This window comes from Acomys minous (assembly GCF_964271855.1).
Source record: "Acomys minous genome assembly, chromosome: 12".
Taxonomy (NCBI): Eukaryota; Metazoa; Chordata; class Mammalia; order Rodentia; family Muridae; genus Acomys; species Acomys minous.
This window is the reverse complement of record NC_140493.1, coordinates 88,543,061-88,563,203: the sequence shown is the minus strand read 5'-3', so window position 1 is coordinate 88,563,203 and position 20,143 is coordinate 88,543,061. Positions and strand designations below refer to the sequence as shown.

Below are 20,143 nucleotides of genomic sequence, written 5' to 3'. Positions count from 1 at the left end.
AGTCTTATTCAACTCCTTGAAATTGCTTGGGCCTTTATGAAGGGTCCATGGCCATTTTTCATCCTTCATCCAGAAACCTCTGAGACCTGGAAAGCTGTCTGATGGGGGGCGGGGGGGGGGGAGGACAGTGTGAGCAATGATTAAAGGATGAAGAAAGAAAGGGACACCGAGTTAACCTTCCTTTCCATCCAAAAAGGGAGAGGCTGTACTCTGTGCCCAGCTCTTCTCACACCCAGAATTGCTGCTCTGGAAAGGGTCCTAATGCCAACCTAGGGCAGTACCAAGTACATCGGAGAGTTCCGTCCACTGGATCAGTCCGCTTTCCCCTACCCGCAGCCTCCCCACCCCACCCCACCCCCGCAGCCCCAATCCTCTCGTGGAGCTTCTAAATAGTGCATTTTATTAGCAGCTATTCTGCGGCCCTGCGCAGGCACTCCCCAGAGGCCACCGGCTGGCTTCCTGGCGGCTCTCCCAGCTCCGGTTTCTACAGCTTCAGCTGGGGTGCAGGCGCCTCCCCCGGTGTGGAGGTCTGTAGGGGACCGGCCCTAGACGGGTTGTTTCCTCGAGTTAGATGTAGGGGCAGATTTCTTGGCTGTTCTCTGGCAAACTGCTCCGAGGACCATGACCTCCTTACCCTCCCCTCCTTTTAGAAAAAGTGGAACCATTCTAACTTGGGATTATGTATTTTTTTTTTGGCCACTACCCCATCTGCCCAGTGGAAGACTGTGAATCACCCGCACGCGCGCGTGCACACACACACACACACACACACACACACACACCCAGCCCCACACACCAACACACACACTCCCGCCCGCTTGTCTTTCCAAATGAAGCCATCTCATGTCATTACACGTGAAATACGAGAGTGAAGCGCCATATTTCTTCACATTATGGCGATTTCAAAATGATTTTTTAAAGATCAATGCGGGCGCCCAGCCGGCCCCTTCCTTTCCACCCACGCTCTTGGAGAGCAGCAGCCCAGCAGATCCGGAACCAAACAGCGTGAAGATCTGTCTTTTCCACAGTATCCAAATGGGGAAACAAAAATCCGCTGCAAATTCTTCTAAGTAGCGGCTGCACGCTTGGAAAAGTCAAGGGAGCGTCCCAGACCTACCAGCAAGAAGCTGGGCCTGGAGCGAATGCATCACAGTAGGGTAAAGCACCTGTTCCTGCCTTGCTAGACGAATGGAATCTGCCATCAGTTTTACCTGTAATAAATAGAGTCTTCAGGCAAAAAAAAAAAAAATCTCCTCCCACGCCATAAATAACAGCGTTATGAAGCATGTCGAGGTTGGTATATAATTTTCTGTAGTATATAAATTAGGGCCCAAAAGGACATGGGAACTGTGGGCTGGAGTATTTTTATTTATGGAAAAGTCATAGAGCAAGGCTGTTTTTAAGACCCAAGCTGTGCAGGTTCTGGGGTCTGCCTGCTGCTCTCCTGAGCTTTGCTGGAGAGAAGTCAGGGGGCCCCTGTTCAGTTTAGAAAAAAGAGGCAGAGGCAGCGTCTTTGGGCCCCTGGCTTGTACCCTGCAAGAGGGAGAGAATCCACTTAAATTCCTATAATTGCCTACTAAGTTGTCCTTAATCCCCGATGGGATCATTGGTGCTTCCCCCTGTGATGGGTGAAGAAGAGACCCAGTCGTGTTTTCTGAGTCAGACACAGTTTTGGTGTTTGTTCAAGATGCTGAGGGTAAAAACAATGTGGAAGAGACAAGTTTGGGAGACCTGACTTCTCTAGAGAGATGATTACAGAGGGAAGAGAATAAACTTTTCCCCTCATTCCTGCAGTCTGTACCCCATTACACACACACACACACACACACACACACACACACACACACACACACACATGAAATCCAGCAGCAGCAGCAGCAGCAAGCAAGCAAGCAAACAAGCAGAGTCTTCCTTCCCCCTTTGCCGCCAAGCTTTCTAGAAGGCATTGCTGCCTCAAACTAGAGCTCAGCTTCAACAGAGGCAAATAGCAAAATGGCCATCAGGGTGGCTGTCCCCTTGCTGGGATGCTCTGTGAACCCCTCAAATCTTTTTTCTTTGCTAGACAATGATACCCACCGTACCAGAGCAGAGCACACAGAACTGGGGCCCCTGGGGCCCAGAGTCTAAAGAGACTTAATTAAAAATAACATTACAGTGGAGTTACTTCTCTGGAGAGCAAAGCTACACTGCATCCCACCCACCCCCCAAATTCTAAAGAGAAAGGAAATCCTGTATCCCCTGCAGCATCTTGCTACTTCTTACACTGGAGCCTTGGTGGAAGACTGCTGGGACCAGTGGCTAGCAACATGGGGAAAAACAGGAAAGGCAAAGCCTCCAGCCACACTTGGGGCCCAGAGTAGCCAAGAAGAGGAGGCTGGTGCTGACCACAAGCAGCTGGTAAGTGCTTGCTCTTTGGGAGTCTTTGATGGGGATGGGGGTGGGTCTCTTGTCAGTAGGAAGAGAAAATCTAGGGGTTGAAAAAGGAGTACAAGAGGAAAAAGAAAATAAAAGAAAACAGTGAGAAAAGAGAAAATAGTTTGTTTTTTTAATTAATAAGCTAAAGCTGAAATGGAGCCATGCAGGATTTGAGCAGATTTTGTCCTGTATTGGTTTCAAACCAATTATTCCTGTAAGGGAATCTAATGTTCAATTATTCTCTATTCCGTACTTTTATAGTGTATATAACAATCCTCCCAATTGTAATACTAGATGTGCCTGGGCACAGGCATTTAAGATCTAATTATGCCTATGTGGTTATGCATACAGTCGCTGTGGATAATGTAAATTAATGATGATTCTGTTCCTTTAAAAAATATATATATACACACGACCCAAAATCTGGTGTGTACATTTAAAAAGAAAATCAACACACCTATGGAGAAGGCCAAAACCTGAATATTTATGCCTAAATTTTGGTGTAGAAACCTCATTGGAAATCTTGCCTCTTAATTTAGTATTCAGGAAAAAAAAAGTTATATTACATTTTCAAATAAGTGTGTGTGACTTAAAGCTGGATTTAATTACCAGAACATTTTATTGGAAGGTAGAGGAAATATCTCCAACTGACCCAGAAGAGGTCATGAAATTTGGTGACTTCTGTTATTCAACCATGAAATCCTTTTTACTGTCATATCTTGCCCCAACCTGCAGGAACAGCATTGCACAGTGTGATATTTATTTCCTGGTAGTGTTGAGTATAGGGGTGGAAATACTGTTATGTGTGTCTTAAACAAGTGTGAAGAAAAAGTAAGACAAACTGAGTGTGACAGTCCTCAGGGAACTGTGAAGGTCGTGCCAAAAGACGGCTGCCTGCAAAAAAAAAAAATTATTAATTAAAGTCCCCTGGCTCTGGAGACATTTCTTCTGACCTCCAGGATTAGACTCCAGACCTACTCTGGGATGGAGTGAGGTTTGAAGACACTTGTTCCATTAGAAGGAGGGGAAAACAAGATCCCAGAACCTACACCTTTTGTCTAAAATAATCTCCAGACAGGTATAACCTATTTGAAGAGTGGGGCTCCAACCTGGGGGCTTTCACAGCCCCAAGGAGGAATCTTAATTGGAAAAGAATGAAATCTTCTGACATCCTCATAGGGTGTCAGAGGTCAGTGGCCTCACTGGACCCAAGTAATCTCCTTACCAACTCTCAACCACCATGGATATCCAAGACAGGGAGAGGTGGCTGAGTCTTTTGGGAGGAAGCATCAAGGAGGCCAAACGGGGTGGGCTGGGCTGCAGGCAGAGCGGAAAGGGTTCTGAGCAGGTAGAAGGCTATTACACAATTGCTTCCATAAAACCTTTGGCTGTTGTAAAACTCTCTGCTTTCCAAAGACTTTATTATTTTCTCCTTTCTCTCTAACTTCCTCCTTTTTCTTTTTCTTTTTCTTTTTCTCTTTCTCTTTCTCTTTCTTTTCTTCTCTTCTTCTTCTTCTTCTTCTTCTTCTTCTTCTTCTTCTTCTACAGTGCTTTTCCTGGGAGGAGGTGGCTAGGGTAGGGAACCAAGGGATGAAAACTGGCCAGGCTCCTAATGCCTGGATAGATTTTTTTTAAGAGGTCAGAAAGGAATCAAGGCAAGGCAGCAGGAACATTCTAGACTCCCTTGGCCCACAGAGGAAGATGCGAAAAGTTCAGAGTTTAAGGCCCTTCCTTATCGAGACAGTAAGTTGTAGCAAAAATATTCTCTGCTCTAGAAGTGGGTCTCCCTGTGCCCTCTGCCTTTTGCAGAGGCCCCTTGTTCAAAAACCACCCACCCACCCACCCGCCCCTCGCTGGCGCCAGAGTCCCATCCGGTCAGAGCCTCTTTCCTGGGCCCCTTTGCACATTTCCTCTGCCTCAAGCAGGGAAAGAGTTAGGAACAAAAGTTAGCCTATGCGGTGGCAAGCCTTCCTTCCCACCAGCACTCCTAAGAACGTCTTTCCTGGGCACAGAGCCAGGGGTAGCCTTGAAGGGTTGGAGTCAGAGTGGACGAAACTGCTTTACCCTGTCCATGTTCCAGCCCCGCCAGTACACCAGGCTGTGCTGAATAACCTGTAGTTTAGATTTTCCTTGTTAGCCTCTTCTCCCAGAGGGTGGCCTTCAGGACTTGTGTGAACCTATAGGCCAACTAGAATTTGGGAAAAGAAGCCCCCCATCCTCCACTTCTAGAAGTCCTGTTCCACTAGGGGGCCCTAGAAGGGACCCCCAAGCTCCCCCACAGGGCCTGCAAACGGAGACAACAAATGATCCTGATGTTTCTCTTTGGGATTGGTACCCATTGGCCCCTTAGAGAAACTTCAAACTTTTGCTGAGGTAGAGCCTCCCCCTCCCCCCATCATGCGAAGCTTACAAAGATTCAGAGGAATCCTTGTAGCCCTGGTGGAAACCAAGTCAGGGCAGACACCTTTAAGGGAAGGTCTGACTGCAGACAGGTGCCCACAAACCCAAAGGCTTGGAGCCCTGGCTGCCACCTTTAATTTTGCAGCAAAAGAGCTTAACCCTGCCTTGTCTGGAGATGCCTTTGAGGGATGCTTACCTCACACTCCTACCCTACCCTTTCCTGCAATCTCTCTCTCTCTCTCTCTCTCTCTCTCTCTCTCTCTCTCTCTCTCAAAGACACATCCTAGAACTCCCTTGAGGGAGCATATTTGCTATTCCCAGATGAGGGATCTCAAACCCGTTTATTGTTTTGCAAGGGGCACACACACACACACACACACACACACACACACACACACACACGTCCTGAAGGACCCTACGGGACTCCCCCAGCTAAGCGAGAAGCAGTAACTGCCGTGAGTCAGGCGGTTCCATGTGGTTGTGTTCAGAAAGTCAGGCCCAACAACATGAAACTACCTAATTCACTCTGCAGTCCCAGTTCAAGCTCCTAGGCAAGAAGTTCACTGGGGGCAGGGCTCCTGTGGGCCAATATGGCCACGGAACTTAAATCCTCTCTCATTTCTTCTGCTTTTCCCTAACAGGGCCCAGCTGCTAGTAAACAAGGGATTTAAAGAACTGGACCCAGGATTCCAGGAACACCTTTCAAGAACCCTTGACCAAAGAAGGTTCTGGGCCCAACTCTTAAGCTTGGCCAGGACCTCTCTGGGTGATACCTGCTTGGCTTCTCAGTACAGACTGTGTTTGATGACAGATGAAAAGGATTCTTAATCTCAAACTGCTAGGGAGGTTCGCATACACTCACCATCTGGCCAGTCTCTGGGCTCCAGGGTTACTCAGACTCCCCAGGCAGCTCTGAGAGGTCAAACCTTCCAATCCTAAGCCAACCCCAGCCTTGGGGGTGTGTGGGGGGGGAGTAGACAGGAGAGTGGAGCCAAGTAGAGCTGAGAAAGAAAGTGACAGAGAAAGCGTCAGAGTTAGAAAGTGTCATGAATTCTAAGGCACAAAAACATTAGGGCTGGAAGGAGACAGCAGACTGGCTTCAAAAGTCGCTCTGCTGAAAATTTGCTAGGATCCTGGCTCTACAGACGCCAGACGCGGCCGGCCAACACCGTGGAACAGCCTCAGGTAGGAAAGATACACTTTTTTTTTTTTTTTTTTTTTTTTACGAATTTACAGAGAAATGGACGTGTTGAGGACCTGGCTTGGGCAGGCAGAGAACAAATTTGTGTCCTCCTTCTCTCCCCGCTCCCCTCCACCCTACGTTGTCACATCCTCTCAGGTGCTCAGGCGGCAAGCCCTACACAACCATCAGAGACTTACCTGAGCCAGTTGAAGGAGAGTCCGTCGGGCCCAGCTCCCTCCCTCCGTGCGCCCGAAAGTGAGTGCCCGCTTGGCCACGTGTCCGGCGGCGTGGAAATTGGAGGTAAGGAAGGAGTCTGCCTGGCTGCCGGCGTCCCCTCTAGGGTGTAAATCTTGGGGACCGGAAATACAATAAAACTTCACCGTGCTGATGAACTTCAAACAGTTTATAATCCCCTCTTGTCCTGAAAAGAAACACGGCCGGGGGCGGGGGGGGGGGCGGGTAAAAGGGAAGGGAAACAATTTACGAGGCGAAGGAGCTTGCACAGACTCTGTCCGCGTGGAGAGAAGTCTCCGTGTCTCTCTAGCTCCGGTAGCCAGGACTGGAAGCCGACGTCTAACCCGGGCCCCTAGAGCCCAGAGCACAGGCGAGGGCTCAGGGAGCGGGCTCTTAGCAACCTGCCTAGGCAGAGCTGGGCGCCCAGCACGCCTCGCTACAAGCCCAGCTCGGTGTCACTCCCTGTGTAGTCTGCTTGACGCGAAGGTTTTAGGGTTTTCCGGTTCTCTGGCCTCCAGACCTTTGCCCTGCCCCGCCTTTTTATTGCCAGGTACTTGCTAGAATGGGACAGGGTACTTGGAAAACTCTCAAGGCCGGAAGGAGGCTGAGCAGTGAGGGGCTCCAAAGGAGAAACCCGCGGGGACCAACTCGTCCTGTCCGGTCCCGCTTAGAGAGCAGATGTCTCCCTGACTTTCCCCACTTGCTTCTCTTCCGCTCTTTCAAAAGCTTAAAAACCAAATCAAAACAACCACTGAATGGACCCCAACTTGCCACTGCTCTTTCCGCTATGGGCAGATTGCTTTTTTTTTTCTTTTTCTTTTTTTCTTTCTTTCTTTCTTTTCTTTTTTACAATTTTGTGGAAGCCGGATTTGCTCTACCAGGGGACTGCAGCAAAACTAAGAAAAACAGTCCCCATTCCCGTTCTCCAGAGAACTGGGAGCCATCGCAATACCCTCTTTGCCTACTCGATGTACATAATTACATAATTTAGGGCGACAGAAGAGGGATTCCCATGCACCCCAAGTATTCATCACCAAACACCAAAGCTTCCGGTCTAAACTACATTTGAAAGGCTCAGAGTGCCTCAGCTCAGGTGCCGAGCTGAGCCTGAACTGCAGGCCTCTGAGGGTTATACCCCAGCCCACAGACACAGGTGCAGCTCTGACCCAGCCAGCTTACTCCTCCCTTCAGGAAATGCTGCCAAAGCTCCCTTCACTGGAGACTTTAAAAAAAAAATTTTTTTTTAATGGGCTCAGAAAATATCAAGCTGTTTCCCATCGTTTAAAAAAAATATATGAAAAGCTGAATTGGCCCCATTCTGGCCAGGCTTGGTCAGGGGTGAGTGATAGTATGGCGGTGTGCCCTGTGGGAGTTTCCTGACACCAAGAGGGAAGAACGTCTGTGACAGGGAGCACCTTATATCTATTGCATATTTATTTCCCAAAATGACCTGGGGAGGCTCCTCCAGCCCTGGTCAGTATGTACCGCACTCTGTACTCCCTTGTTTCAGTCTTCAGCGGTCTCCATTTCTATTGGAAATTCTGTGGTGGTAGCCATGCCCGTCTCACCTCCATTAGCATTCCCCTCTTAGAAGACACAGAGGGGGAAAGGCCAATGGGTCTCAGGCCAGTCCCGAACTATTATTTTTCCATTTCCAACAGTGCTGGCTCCCAACCCACTGCTGGCCTGGTCTCTATAAGCTCCCTGGCTGAGGAAAGAGGCTCTTTGGAAAACCGGGAGCGGCAACTTGTATGCCTCCATACATACTCTCCTGTGTTTTCAGAGGCTCTGTAGCTTCCTTTACTCACAGCTCCAGAACTCAGGTCATCTTGTCTGTTTCAAAAAGAAGCCCGCACGGGAATAAAAGGACTCCTCAAACCTGTTTTCCCAGATGCCAAACTGTGTTGTCCTTCCAAGGTCACCCCTACCTCAAAAATCAACTTTCAAATGCTGGGCCCAGACTCCCCTGGGCAGGGCTACTGGTGTCTTAAGCATCCCCCTGGCTATTGGTGGGACATCAGTAAGTCAAGGCTGCTTGGGCAATTATTCCTATAACTCTTCAGATGTTTTCCAATTTTTTTCCCAAAACATGTCCATCTCCAAAATTATTGAGCTATAAGAGGCAAGTGTGACTTTTCCACACCCGATCCCCTTTCCTCTTGACGTTAACGCATATTCCTAGCATGAACCGGAGAAGGAGGTGGCCAGTCTAGGTGCTGAGAGGAGGCAGTGCAAGACACAGGCACAGGATCCAAGAGCCTTAAAAGAAACTGACATGTTGAGACTCTTCTTTCACTTAGTAGGAATCACAAGGATAAATATTTTTTGAAATCCCTGGTCCCGTTCTCTTCCTGGGGTTTAATTATGAAGCCGAGAGGGAACAGTTTCTGACAAGTCAGAGGTGCCAGAAGCCAACTCACGGACCCAAACTGGAATTTTGTTTTGTTTTGTTTTAAGTCTGTCGCTGTGACTTGGACAAGCAGCTCTGTCGTTGGTTAGTGAGCGAGACGCGGGACGCGACCGACCTCTAGGCGGCGCCCTGGCGTTGAATCCGCGCACAGCCAGATCCTCTCGGAAGCTCTGTGTGTCCAGAGCTGAGTGAAGGGACCCGGACGCAATGGGCCTGGCTGGCTTGGAGCTGGCCGCCGGCGCGTCGCCTTTGGCGCCCTCTGCCAAGCAAGAGAAACAAGATTAAAGAGTGCTGGCTGGGAACGGATTGGATAGCTAAGGCTTCACCAGTTCCCCAGCCCCCACCCTTACTCAGATCCGCGACTCAGGGAAACCTTCCACAGCGGAATCTCCTTTGATCTTCCCTGCAGCCAGCTGCAGCGCAGTGCCAGCGTCTTCAACTCCCACCTCCAACTAGAAAACGAAAGCGCGCCGCCCCCCCCCCCCGCCCGTAGGTCTGAAAAAAAAATAATACTTAGCCCAAGATCTGAGCAAATATTAATATTAGGGCAGGGATGGAAAAACGTGCCCTCCACAACAAAGTGAACGTTCTATTCCAAATAACCACCATTCGCACCAACAAATGTGGTGGAGTTTGTTTGTTTGTTTGTTTGTTTTGTTCTTTTTAAACCATAAGTCATTTCCGGAACGACAACCTTTAGAGACAGTTTTTGTTGCAAATTTGGGGTTTCCTGGGTTTCAGATCTGGTGCAACCTGTAAGAACGTGAAAGTGAAGATAGGGGACGCTCAGTTGAGAGCTAGAGCCAAGACAAACCCAACCCCCTCCCTTCCAGGAAATGGCTAATTCATAACCTTTCTGGCTGAGTGATACTGGACCAGTGTTTTAGGCTCTCAAAACTCAATAGAAAACGGCACATTGGGGCTGGAGAGATGGCTCAGAGGTTAAGAGCACTGACTGTTCTTCCAGGGGTCCTGAGTTCAATTCCCAGCAACCACGTGGTGGCTCACAACTATCTACCACGGGATCTGATGCCCTCTTCTGGCGTGCAGGTGTATATGTGGGCAGAGCAATGTATACATAATAATAAATAAATACTTTTTTAAAAAGAAGAAAGAAAATGACACACTGGATAGAGAAATGAAGTCTGAAAACCTTGTGAAACTAAGAGAAAGTGTCCGGTGAATGAATGTTTCATACACCCCAAAGTCAGAGGGCATTCTTGGCTAAAACCGGTAACTGTAACAGGTAACACCCCCCACTCCCCACCCCCCTACATCCCCACCTCCATTACTACTGCTGGGACAGGAGTGGAAGCTACTCAGTAAGTAAAAGCTTTATTAAGCTCTAGGTGGAGCAAAGAGAGACTTTATGCAGACCTCTGGCCCTGTGTGCCTGAGCTCAGAGCTATCCAGGACCCCAGAAGTGTGGGTCAAGAGAGATCAAATCCTCTACTCTCCTTCCTAGGTGACATTCCTAGGTGGCATTTTTTTCTGGAACCATCTGCTAAAGTTATTTCCAAGTTAGAGAGACCAGAGAATCTCAGTGGAGAGGAAAGGGTAGAGAGGAACAAGGGAGTCCCTGAGCTGGGCAGCAAAGGGCAAGAGCCAACTATGGGACAGACTGTGGCACAGAGCCTGCTGGGGGTCTCTGGTCCCAGAGGATGCACGTTTCCCATCCGGGCATCAGCCTAATTACCCAGCGCACATCTGGAGCAGCTGCGCCCCACCCGGCCTCCGGCACATTATTTCTCTCCAAACCCTATTTTCATTCCCAAGGCTGAGTCATAAAAGACTCTGGAGGCAAAATAAAGTCAGGTCTGTGTGTGTCAGCATTCCTGTGTGTGAGTTGCGTGAGTGCGCGCGCGTCCACGTGCAGCGTCTGGCGTCTGTGCGGCTCACTGTGATTGCCCAATGGATTCGCAAAAGTTAGAGGGGAAATGGAGCGACATCAGGCGAATTCAACTGCGAACATACTGTGGGCCTCATTATCCGCCCATTTCAAGGGAAAGCATTTGGGTCTTGGAATTAGCCAGTTAATTGCCTCTCTTCTTTGTTCATTTCAGGGCAAGGGAAACTATCTGCCTTCTAGTAAAACGTTCTATATTTCAAAACTTTAAGATCTTTTCATCCACAGTTTTATTTCCATCCTGTTATAACCTGAAACATTAGGATTTGCCAAGGCGTCTCTCTCTCTCTCTCTCTCTCTCTCTCTCTCTCTCTCTCTCTCTCTCACACACACACACACACACACACACACACACACACTTCCTGACTGAAAATATCCTCCTTTATACCTCTGGGGGAAAAAACTGGATGTCTTAGATCTTAAGGTTGTAATAATAATTAATGCATTTTGTGCCTAGAATTAAGCAGGGCGCCTGCAGCACAGGGAACACTTAGAAAATATTAATAGCAAAGAAGAGAAAGGGGGGAGGAGGAGGAGGAAGAGGGAGGAGGAGGAGGAGGAGGGAGGAGGAGGAGGGAGGAGGAGGAAGTCTCCTTTGTTTCCAGAGAACCAGTCTAGGTTGGAGGGCGTGAGCCTCAGCCTGTATGCGTGTAATGTATTCTTTTGACTTAGAGCAGTGTCCATAAAACTGAGGTCCTTTGAACCCCTTAGCCTGTAAACTATCTCTTCAATAAGGAGCAGCGAATTGGGGCAATTATCTGGCTCATTTCAGGTCCAAACACCCTGTAGCCTAAAGTATCTGGATCTCACGGGGTGAGGGGGGAGTCTGGAGAGTGGTGGTATATGAGCTTCTAGGTGAGCCCTTTGCCTTTGCATAGGGAAAAAAAAAAGGCAGGGTTTGTGGGGGGGGGGGAGCAGAAGGCTGAAGTGAAACAGAGCGTGTAAGAAATGATGTAGAAAGAACTAGGTCTTGCACCTGCCTAGGAAACCCTCCAAATAGGTGAAGACTTTTTTTTTTTTTTTTGCCCTGGTAGGGCTTTTATTCCACATCTGAGGAACATTTACAGAGCTCCTCCCACACGCCCAGCACCCGGCTGAATTCTGGGCCTCCAGTGGGAGCCACACTCCACCAATTTGGTGGTGCTGACTTGGCAGCCAGCGAGAGGTCTTGGCTCCTAAAAACAAATCTAGGGTTGTGTGAAAGGAGACAACCCTGCTGGGCACAAACTTCTGGCCAATCACTGCACGACCTTTCCAAGGGCCTAAGTTCTGGCATAAAGGCGGAGGCTGAGGGTCTGGAGCACACACACACACACACACACACACACACACACACACACACACCTCCCATTGTCTGTTAGAAAGAGGCCAACTCCATGGTGGGGACCATCCTTTGGAGGAGGGATGAAAAGATGACTAGAGGCTTCTGACCCTCAGTCGGAAGGTTCCTGAAAACACCAATTAGCTTTTTTTAATTAGTAAAGTAGGGAGCAAATGGGCATATATTCCTTCCGCTCTGATTAAAAAAAAAAAAAAAACATTTAGGTCAGGTTGTCACAGTCATGATTATTCAGTTTAAGCTGTCCCAAGCAGAAAATTGTTTTTTTTTTTTTTTCCTTTTCATTTTCAGGCAGGGGTTTGAATACTATTAGGCTAACTATTAGCCATTGGTTTCTTGCCACTGACCAGAGCTGTCACTTTGGGTCAGGGTCTGCATGTACAGACAATGGAGAACAGGCAAGAAGGGCACCACGGGTTAGTCACATAAGCGTGTATTGAGGGAGAAGGGATAATAAAGCAGGTGATTTCCACACCCCATCATTTGAACATAGTCCTGCGGGGTGGGGGGGTTGAAGCTTGTTTGCTCTCAAGGTCCTCAGGAGGCCCAGCCTTTCTTCTGGGGGAGTCTGGGTGGGTTGAGTCACCTAGGTGGGGTAGGGGGCCAGGACAATTTTCCTAGCTAAAGGAGAAGAGAGACACCCCCCTTTTTTTTAATTGAAATAAACCACAGCATAGGAAGACATTCAGAAAAGTGGGGAGGTCCCCTAGGATTGCCAGAGGTTTTCCGTTCTTCATCTCTTACAAACAATATAAGAAGTTATTTAGACACAGGCTGGGGCTATAGCTTTGTGGCTGAGGGCTTACCTAACTTTCATAAGACTCTAAGTTTAATTTCCAGTACCAGAGGATGGACACACACACACACACACACACACACACACACACACACACACACACATCAACTCAAGGACTCAAGGGAACAGAATGGGTGGATCAGTAAAGGGACACAAAAGAGCATTATATTGTTGATGGTCAGCTTGGGGATAGTTTCTGGAAAGCCTTCTCTTTCCAGGAGTTCCACAGGTGGCAATTGGTCTGGCTGCCAGACCAAGATGGACATTCCCCAGGCAAGCTTGTCTCACAGCCTCAGGTCCTTGGTCCTAGGGAAGACAAGCTGGCTTCCACTGGGAGTCCAGACACAAGGCTGTGACTGCCTTCTGCAGGTTTTCTTTTTCTTTCCTTTTTTTTTTTTTTAAATCTTGTTGCTTTTTTCTTTTTCTCTTTTCTTTCTTTTTTCAAGACAGGCTTTCACTATGTCTGCCTTTGAACTATATAGATGAGGCTGGGCTCAAACTCACAGAGAGTCACCTACCTCTCTGCCTCCCAAATGCTGGGATTAAAAGTGTGGGCCACTGTGTCCAGCCCTGAGTATTTTCAAAGGCGATGACACGTAGCCTGGGATACACAGACTTGCCAGCTAAAGAAAAAAGAAGTGAAATCTACATAAACTGACCCTTTTTTGGTTTCAGCATTTTCCAGAGACTGTCTCCCTCACTCAACCCAAATGTCCCTTCACTTGAGAACTGACTAGTCCTAAAACCCACTGAAGCTGTGGGATTTGATGACTATTCCCTAAGCGAACTTGGGGGGGGGGGTATTGTCTTTTTTTATCAAACTTTAAAGTATCAATGAGTGCCCTTAAAACATCAGGAGCCTCCCCACCTCCGGGTTCACATACAAGGAACCAAAACTGAATCAGATGAAGGTGGTGAAACTGACTTGGAAGAGCCAATTAAGAGGACAGCCATGTGTACACTGTCACTTGGCCTTCCCTGGACCACCCTGCATCTCTTACCGGCGCTGAAAACTCCAGGACTGAGGCAAAGCAACTTACAGCACACCTGCCTCACGATGGAGTGTGCACAGTGTGGCCTCTGTGCCTGTAACCCAAGTTTTGTGGGTTTTTCTCCTTGAGGTTATTGCCTCTTCTTGAGCCGGTCAGAGGAGAAAGTTTTGAAACTATTTTCCCTCTGACAATGTCCTCCTCTTGAGGGTGTATTTCGGTCCAGGGGAGTTTTCAGCTCCCACACTTTAGGGCTAGGTCTGAGGAGCCAGATATGAGCCCCTTGAGCTTAGACACCCAGTTGTGCTGCTTCCGGTGACCTCTGAGTTATTTTGGTCTCTGACAGGTAGGTAGAAGCAGGTCCAAGAAAGATAGAGACCGAAGGAGGGAAAGAACCGCTGCCCAAGAGAAGAACGCTTGAACGCTGTGGACAGGTGAGGTGACCAAAACCCGGATACAGAGAAGGGCCCAGAGGCTGGGCCGGCCGGGTGCTTCTGCGGTTCCAATCTTTACTAAGAAGTTAATGACCTCATCAGCGCCCCCAGGTTCCAAAACTGCCCCATTACAGCTCCTCCGGCTCCCTAATGGTCTCTGATTAATTGGCCGGCTCCTGAGAATGGAAGTGTCCCTCTGCTGTGGACCTAGTGGGGGTTTTTGCACGAGTGTTTGTTAATGGTGGCAAGGGAGGTGGCATCTAAAAAGACCCTAGAGCTGGGAAGTGGGGGCGGGGCTCGGGAAGTTCGTGTTAGCTTGCCCGTGGCCCGGAGGGAAGCAGCTGAATTGTTCCTAAGGGCGGAAGATTCCTCCGCACTGAGATCCAGAGGGGAACTCTGAAAACGTGGGGGTCTGGCGAGACGCCCTCCCTGGTTCTCGAGATTGCTGGGTCACAAGAGTGGTAAGGCCACACTTGGCACCCAAATCAGAGCATCTAATCTGTGTGGGGTCCAAACGCTTGCAAGCCCTCCGGTTCCCAAGGAAGGGGATGGAGCTCCGTCTGCAGGCCCTTGGCATTGCAGCACGTGAGGACGGCACCTGTGTGATTGCGACCTCGCCTCACCCCTTACATACGACTTCCTGCTGCCAATGCTAGTTCCCAGCTCCAGGCTGTTGGGGCTCCGGTCTGGTCCCTCTAGGGCTTCAGATTCCATCCTGCTACGGGGGGTTGCCAGCTCTCACAGCACAAACCCGGGGTGCCTCAACCTTTCTCCAGTCTCAGGGAGTCTGCGGCGACTCACAGGCTTGGCCACCTCGCTGTCTATCAGCGGTTTTGTCCTGCCTCCCCGGCCATCACACCAGCCATCACAGAGGGGCCAGTGGATTGCAGCAGTTAGCTCAGTGTGAAGCTGCCTAGAGATGCCAAGCCCCAACGGTGCTGCGAGTCATGGGTGGGGAGTCGGCACCGGCCTGCACTGAGCGCACCTGTGCTAGCAGCCAGGAGTCGACTGAAGAGATGAACGCAAACGCCTCCATTCCCTTCACTAACCCAAGTCCAGAGATACCCAGGTCCCACCAGGAGCCAAAGAAGAAAAGAATAAAAAAGAGACTTCTCATTCTGAGGAAACCCAGGAAAGAAAAAGTTGCTGCTGGAACCTCTAATCCCTCTGGCTGATCTTGGAGTTCAGAAACCCCCATGCCTGGGCTGAGTAAGCGGTAAGAGCAGAAATCCCACTTCTCTGTTTTTAATTGTCTTTTAAAAGTTAAGTCTATAACCTTGACTTCTCTCTCTCTCTCTCTCTCTCTCTCTCTCTCTCTCTCTCTCTCTCTCTCTCTCTCTCTCCATCAGGCCCTGTCAATCCTCAGCAACCACCCTGCCTATAAGTCAAGGGGTAACTTTTCAAGTCTTTGTACACAAATGACCCTCTCCCTCTGAAGCTCACACGGACTTGGACTTATTTTCAGACTAAGACCCGTTCTTTCTTTCTCCTCTCTGGCAGGGTCTCAGGCTTAAACAGAAGTCCAGAAACGCTTCAAAAGAGGGAAGGCCTGGAGATGGGAGAGTAGGGCAGTAATCTTGCTAATTATCGCAGCTAGGGAAAAGCATTTCACCAACAACTGTGGCTGGAGAGAGGGGAGGAAGAGGAGCAAAGGGGAAATGGCCCCTTGACATCTTCCTGAGAAAGAAGACATTGGAATTCCAGACTCAAGTTTTTGGCCCTGGGTGCTTTTGTGTGCTGATTGCACGTGGTGGTGAGGGGGAAACACAGTACCAAATGGTGTTGTTGTTTTTTTTTTTTTTTAAGGTGCCGGTTGACCTGGTTCAGCACAGAAATCTCAGTGAAGGTGGGTGATGGGGTAGTGAAGAAATCAGTCATTAACCAATGTATGGCCTCATTTCCAGACACGTGCTGCCCTCAGCAATCCAGAGAGGCGGGCTGGAACTGAAGTTCAAGGAATCAGAAAGCCCACAAATGGGATTTCATGATTTAAAAAAAAAAAAATAAAAGCTTTCTGTGATTTTCTGAGAACGCCTGGATGGGGGAGCGAGAAGAGGAGGCAGGAGGAAGAGAAGCGAGAGGTTTCAGCCCTGCCGCTTAGTTCGGTAGACCCTAGTCCTGAGAGCCCCACGCTCTGAAGCTCAAGTTGGCCCCCTCTACGTTGCCAAATTGAGTGGAAGGTTGCAAAGCAGCCAAGGAGACCTATATTTCCTCACTGCCAGCAGCACATTACAAGTGTGCCTGTACACTCTCCGATGTTTATGATTTACGGATCAAAGTGGGTTTGGGACAGCTAAGCAGGAGAGACATAGCCCCCCCACCCTAACCCCCAGACCCTGGCCTCATTTCCACAATCCTCAACCCGCCCTGCCCCCACAGCCCCAAGCCCTCACTCTGGGATGCCTTTCTCTGTCTGCCCGGAACTTTTAGTCAAATTGTAAACTCCCTCTGGCTACCTGAATAGCTACATTCTTTCCTTCTCCTATTTTTGAAAACTGCAGAAGCTCTGATCCTTACTCCTCATGAGGAACCAGGTGCTGCTGGGCCCTGGGAAAGGGACTTCTAAGCCTGGGAAGGCAGGGTCTACCCGTGGCATCCCACCCTGGCTGCTCCTGCATGGAGGGGGGGGTCATATATTCCCCCCTCTCCCTGTCTACCCCCTTTTCACCAAACCAGGAAAAGGCCATGAATTTTCAGTTTCTCTATATTTGGAGAGGAACACACAAAATCTGGGAGCACGGGAAAGATGGAGGGAATAGAAAATTTGAGAGATAGGTTACAACAAACCCCCTGATTCAGAAGTTTGAAATCCAACTTTTTACTCAAGGAGGAAAGTCTGATACTAGGCTCCCAGCCTCCTCCTTCCCCCCTTCCCTCCCCCCCCCACCCCCACCCCTATATGAGGTCTACGCCCTCTGAGGTGAGAGGACAGTTTTTCAGATTATAGCATGGAACAGTGAGGCTCCTCCTAGGAGGCCCAGGACTGGGAATCTTTCTCTAATTTTTGGTGTGTGTGTGTGTGTGTGTGTGTGTGTGTGTGTGTGTGTGTGTGTGTTTTCTAACGTGTAGATTGCTGAGATCTCCCTAAGAGTGAGGAGCCAAGAGTGGGTGACATAACTGGCCTTGGAGGAGCCTTCACTTGATCCCTGCTGGCAGCCTCTCTGGACTTGGAACCAAGTACAGGAAGAGGAGCATTGGTCCCAGCGACCCAGGAAGACTTGGAAAGAGTATTTTATCAGGAAAAGCCCCCCAGCCTCTCTCTCTTAAAAGGAGTAAGCAAAGTGCATGCAGAAACAGGAATTTGGCCCCCAGGAAAGCCAGGTCGGCCATTATGGCTTTCTTCAATTCTATTTCTTTTGCAAAGCCCAGACCCAGGCGGCATGCACACATGTGAAATATACCAACATGCATATAGCACTTGTGTAGCATTTAGCACATGTGTGAAATATGCTGCAAACTGTCTTATTTGGGGAAAAGAGAAGTACATAGTGACCACAGATAACTCGACTGATCCTTTTGTTACTTAGCACAAACCTAATTGGGAGGACTTGACTTCATGTCTCTTTGGCATGTTTGGACAAATCCTCACTTTTACTCACTGTTTACTTTGAGATGGGCAGTTTGTTGTCTTACGGAATTCCTAACTTCTGCATGTTTTAATGATTCCTGAGACCACAATACCCACGAGTGCACGGCCTCTTTAGTTTACACTCTACATGCCTCTTCAAACCTTGAATGATTTTGGTGTTGACCCCACAAGCCCTGTACCTATAGATTTAAATCTTCCTCCACCCCCCACCCCACCCCCACCCCCACCAGGACTTGTGCCCACTCCAGTAAACGACAGGTTCTTCTACAAAAACCGCAGCAGCGTTTCTGTGAGTGTGAGTTACAAGTAAGATGGCGGCGCTTAGATCCCTCAGTCAGAAGCATGCTTTCCAAGGCAGGCGCCCACCCGAGGTCTCACCAAAACCCGCAATTCAGTTTCACAGGGGAAGGAACCTAGATTTTCTCACAGTCCCTCAAAAAAACGAAAGACTTAACTCCTCTGCTGCCAGCATTCTTCCTCCATTTATTCCAGGGACCAGCTAGAGAGAGTACGCCTGATGATTCTGAACCCCGGTCCGGGAGGGGTTTTCCTCTGGACTCACACACAGTTTCAGACAGAAGTGTTTCGGGGTTTTTTTTTTTTTGTCGGGAAAGGAATGACCGTTTTTTCTTTTCTAAGCAATCCCCACTATTGTGGCCATTTAGGGTAGATCACGTCTGTCGCCCTTAGGTCTTATTGGAGTCCAAGCTTGTGAGCTGGAAGAATGGAAGTAGATGAAGATGCAGTGGGATGAAGGAGGAGCGGGGACCCTGGGCCCACACATCAGCGTTGGAAAGGAATAGTTGAGCCAGAGAGAGTAGGGAGGCCGGAGGGGGTTGCCCGCGGGGGCAAGGAGGGGTGCGGCGGGCCGGGCAACGGGGAAGGGAAGGCGGGCGCGGGGGGGGGGGGCCACGATGGTTGGTGCGTCCTTGAAGTCTGATTGAGAACCAAGAACCTAGATCGGTCTGGAGCTCAAGGTTAAACTGGTGGCCGCTCGCGTTCGCTCGCTCGTCACCACCAGTTGGTGGTCGAAGCTTAAGCCACCAAGTCGCAAGGCCGCAGAGGGCCTTTCCACTCTGCGCTCGCTCGGTCCTACACAAAATGAGATCAAGAGCGGAGTCCTTGTCACCTACCTCTTGGAATGGCGCCGTCCTCCGAGCGAGTGAACTCCATAGACTTGCGGAACCATGAGGGTGTCTGGGGATCAAGGTGGTGGCCACCCGAGAGTCTGCCTCGGGCCACCGCCCTCACTCTATGAGGCCTCGTGAACAGTGCGTGTCTGCTGCGGTGGCGCGGACGTGGCTGCGGGGTTCTGGAGCATCCTGAGTCTCCGGGGCGCCGCCGGTGGGTGCGGGGCGAGGCCGCGTGCATCATCCCGGAGCCTCCTTCCCCCACCCAGAGCAGTCTCGACAGCCTACACCGCCCTGGGTGCCGTCGGATCAGTGGGTGTCCGGGAAATGCCAAGGACAGGCCAGAACCAGCTGTAAAGACGCTAGGTGGCCAGGAGGGAGAAGAAAAGACGGTGTGTGTGTGTGTGTGTGTGTGTGTGTGTGTGTGTGTGTGTGTGTGTGTGTATGGGGGGGGGGAGCGGGGGGCGGCGGACAGACAAGAGAGAAGTAGATTCAAGATATTTTCAGGAGAAATAGATAAATAGACAAAAGAAGCCTAGAAGAAAACAGCAGAGTCAGAGAACAGAAGAAAGCCTCAGGGCGGGCGTCCGCAGCCAACGACAAGTTGTCCTTGGGAGTTGGGAATGTGAGAGGGAGGGGCGAGGCTCAAAGACCGAGAGAACTGAAGAGAGCGTGCAGACCTTGGGCGGGAGGCTACCCATTCCCCTTTTAGGGCACACTCTGAGAGTAGGACCCTCCTCCACCCCCTCCCCCGGCCTGTTGCAGCCCACCTCCAAACAGCTCAACTTCCCGCGCTCGAGGAGACACAGCAGCTCCTTGTCTGGAGGGGAAGCACCAGGTTGGAGGTTGCCGCCACCACCTGCCTACTTATTAAAATCACTTGGTTCCAAGGCCATTAATGCTGGCTTTTTGTTTCTGAATAAACAGCACAAATTGAGCCCAGAGGAAACGACCTTGGCCAAGGTCAAAGAGAGCCTGCAAGTTTACTTACTTGACCAGCTCCAGAAACTTCTTTGAGTTCTGACTCTGCAATTCTGAACCTTTTTGCTCTATGCTGGGACAGTGGTGGCGCACGCCTTTAACCCCAGCACTCGGGAGGTGTATCCCTGTGAGTTGGAGGCCAACCTGGCAAGTCCAGGACAGCCAAGACTACACAGAGAAACTGTCTCAGGGGAAAAAAAAACTTTTTTTTAAATCTGTAATTAGCCTGAGGTTTTAGGCTTCTGACTTCCAGCAGCCAGATTTACAGGGAGCCAGCTGCTTCTCAGATTTCACAGTTTCTTTCCTTCTTTCCTCCTCTTCTTCTTCTTCCTCCTCC

The 20,143-nt window shown here is 49.7% G+C and overlaps 1 protein-coding gene across 7 annotated transcripts; it reads right to left on the bottom strand.

Moving 5' to 3' along the window:
• Positions 1 to 353: 353 nt before the first annotated feature.
• On the bottom strand, positions 354 to 20,080 carry LOC311579856 (uncharacterized protein). 7 transcript variants are annotated; one of them, XM_084750785.1, is made up of 7 exons: positions 19,817 to 20,080; positions 18,829 to 19,187; positions 13,202 to 13,306; positions 8,758 to 8,901; positions 6,196 to 6,419; positions 5,678 to 5,816; positions 2,522 to 3,985 (listed from the first exon to the last, which is right to left on the bottom strand). In XM_084750785.1, the coding sequence occupies exons 2-6, from the start codon at positions 19,067 to 19,069 to the stop codon at positions 5,751 to 5,753; spliced, it is 780 nt and encodes a 259-aa protein (XP_084606911.1). In that variant the 5' UTR covers positions 19,070 to 19,187; positions 19,817 to 20,080; the 3' UTR covers positions 2,522 to 3,985; positions 5,678 to 5,750. The 7 variants fall into 7 exon arrangements, 4 of the variants coding, with proteins under 4 accessions (XP_084606910.1, XP_084606909.1, XP_084606911.1 ...); XM_084750784.1 differs by lacking the exons at positions 2,522 to 3,985; positions 19,817 to 20,080 and adding an exon at positions 354 to 1,211 and having other exon boundaries at positions 18,829 to 19,584; XM_084750783.1 differs by lacking the exons at positions 2,522 to 3,985; positions 19,817 to 20,080 and adding an exon at positions 1,233 to 1,533 and having other exon boundaries at positions 18,829 to 19,584.
• Between the last annotated feature and the right edge of the window lie 63 nt (positions 20,081 to 20,143).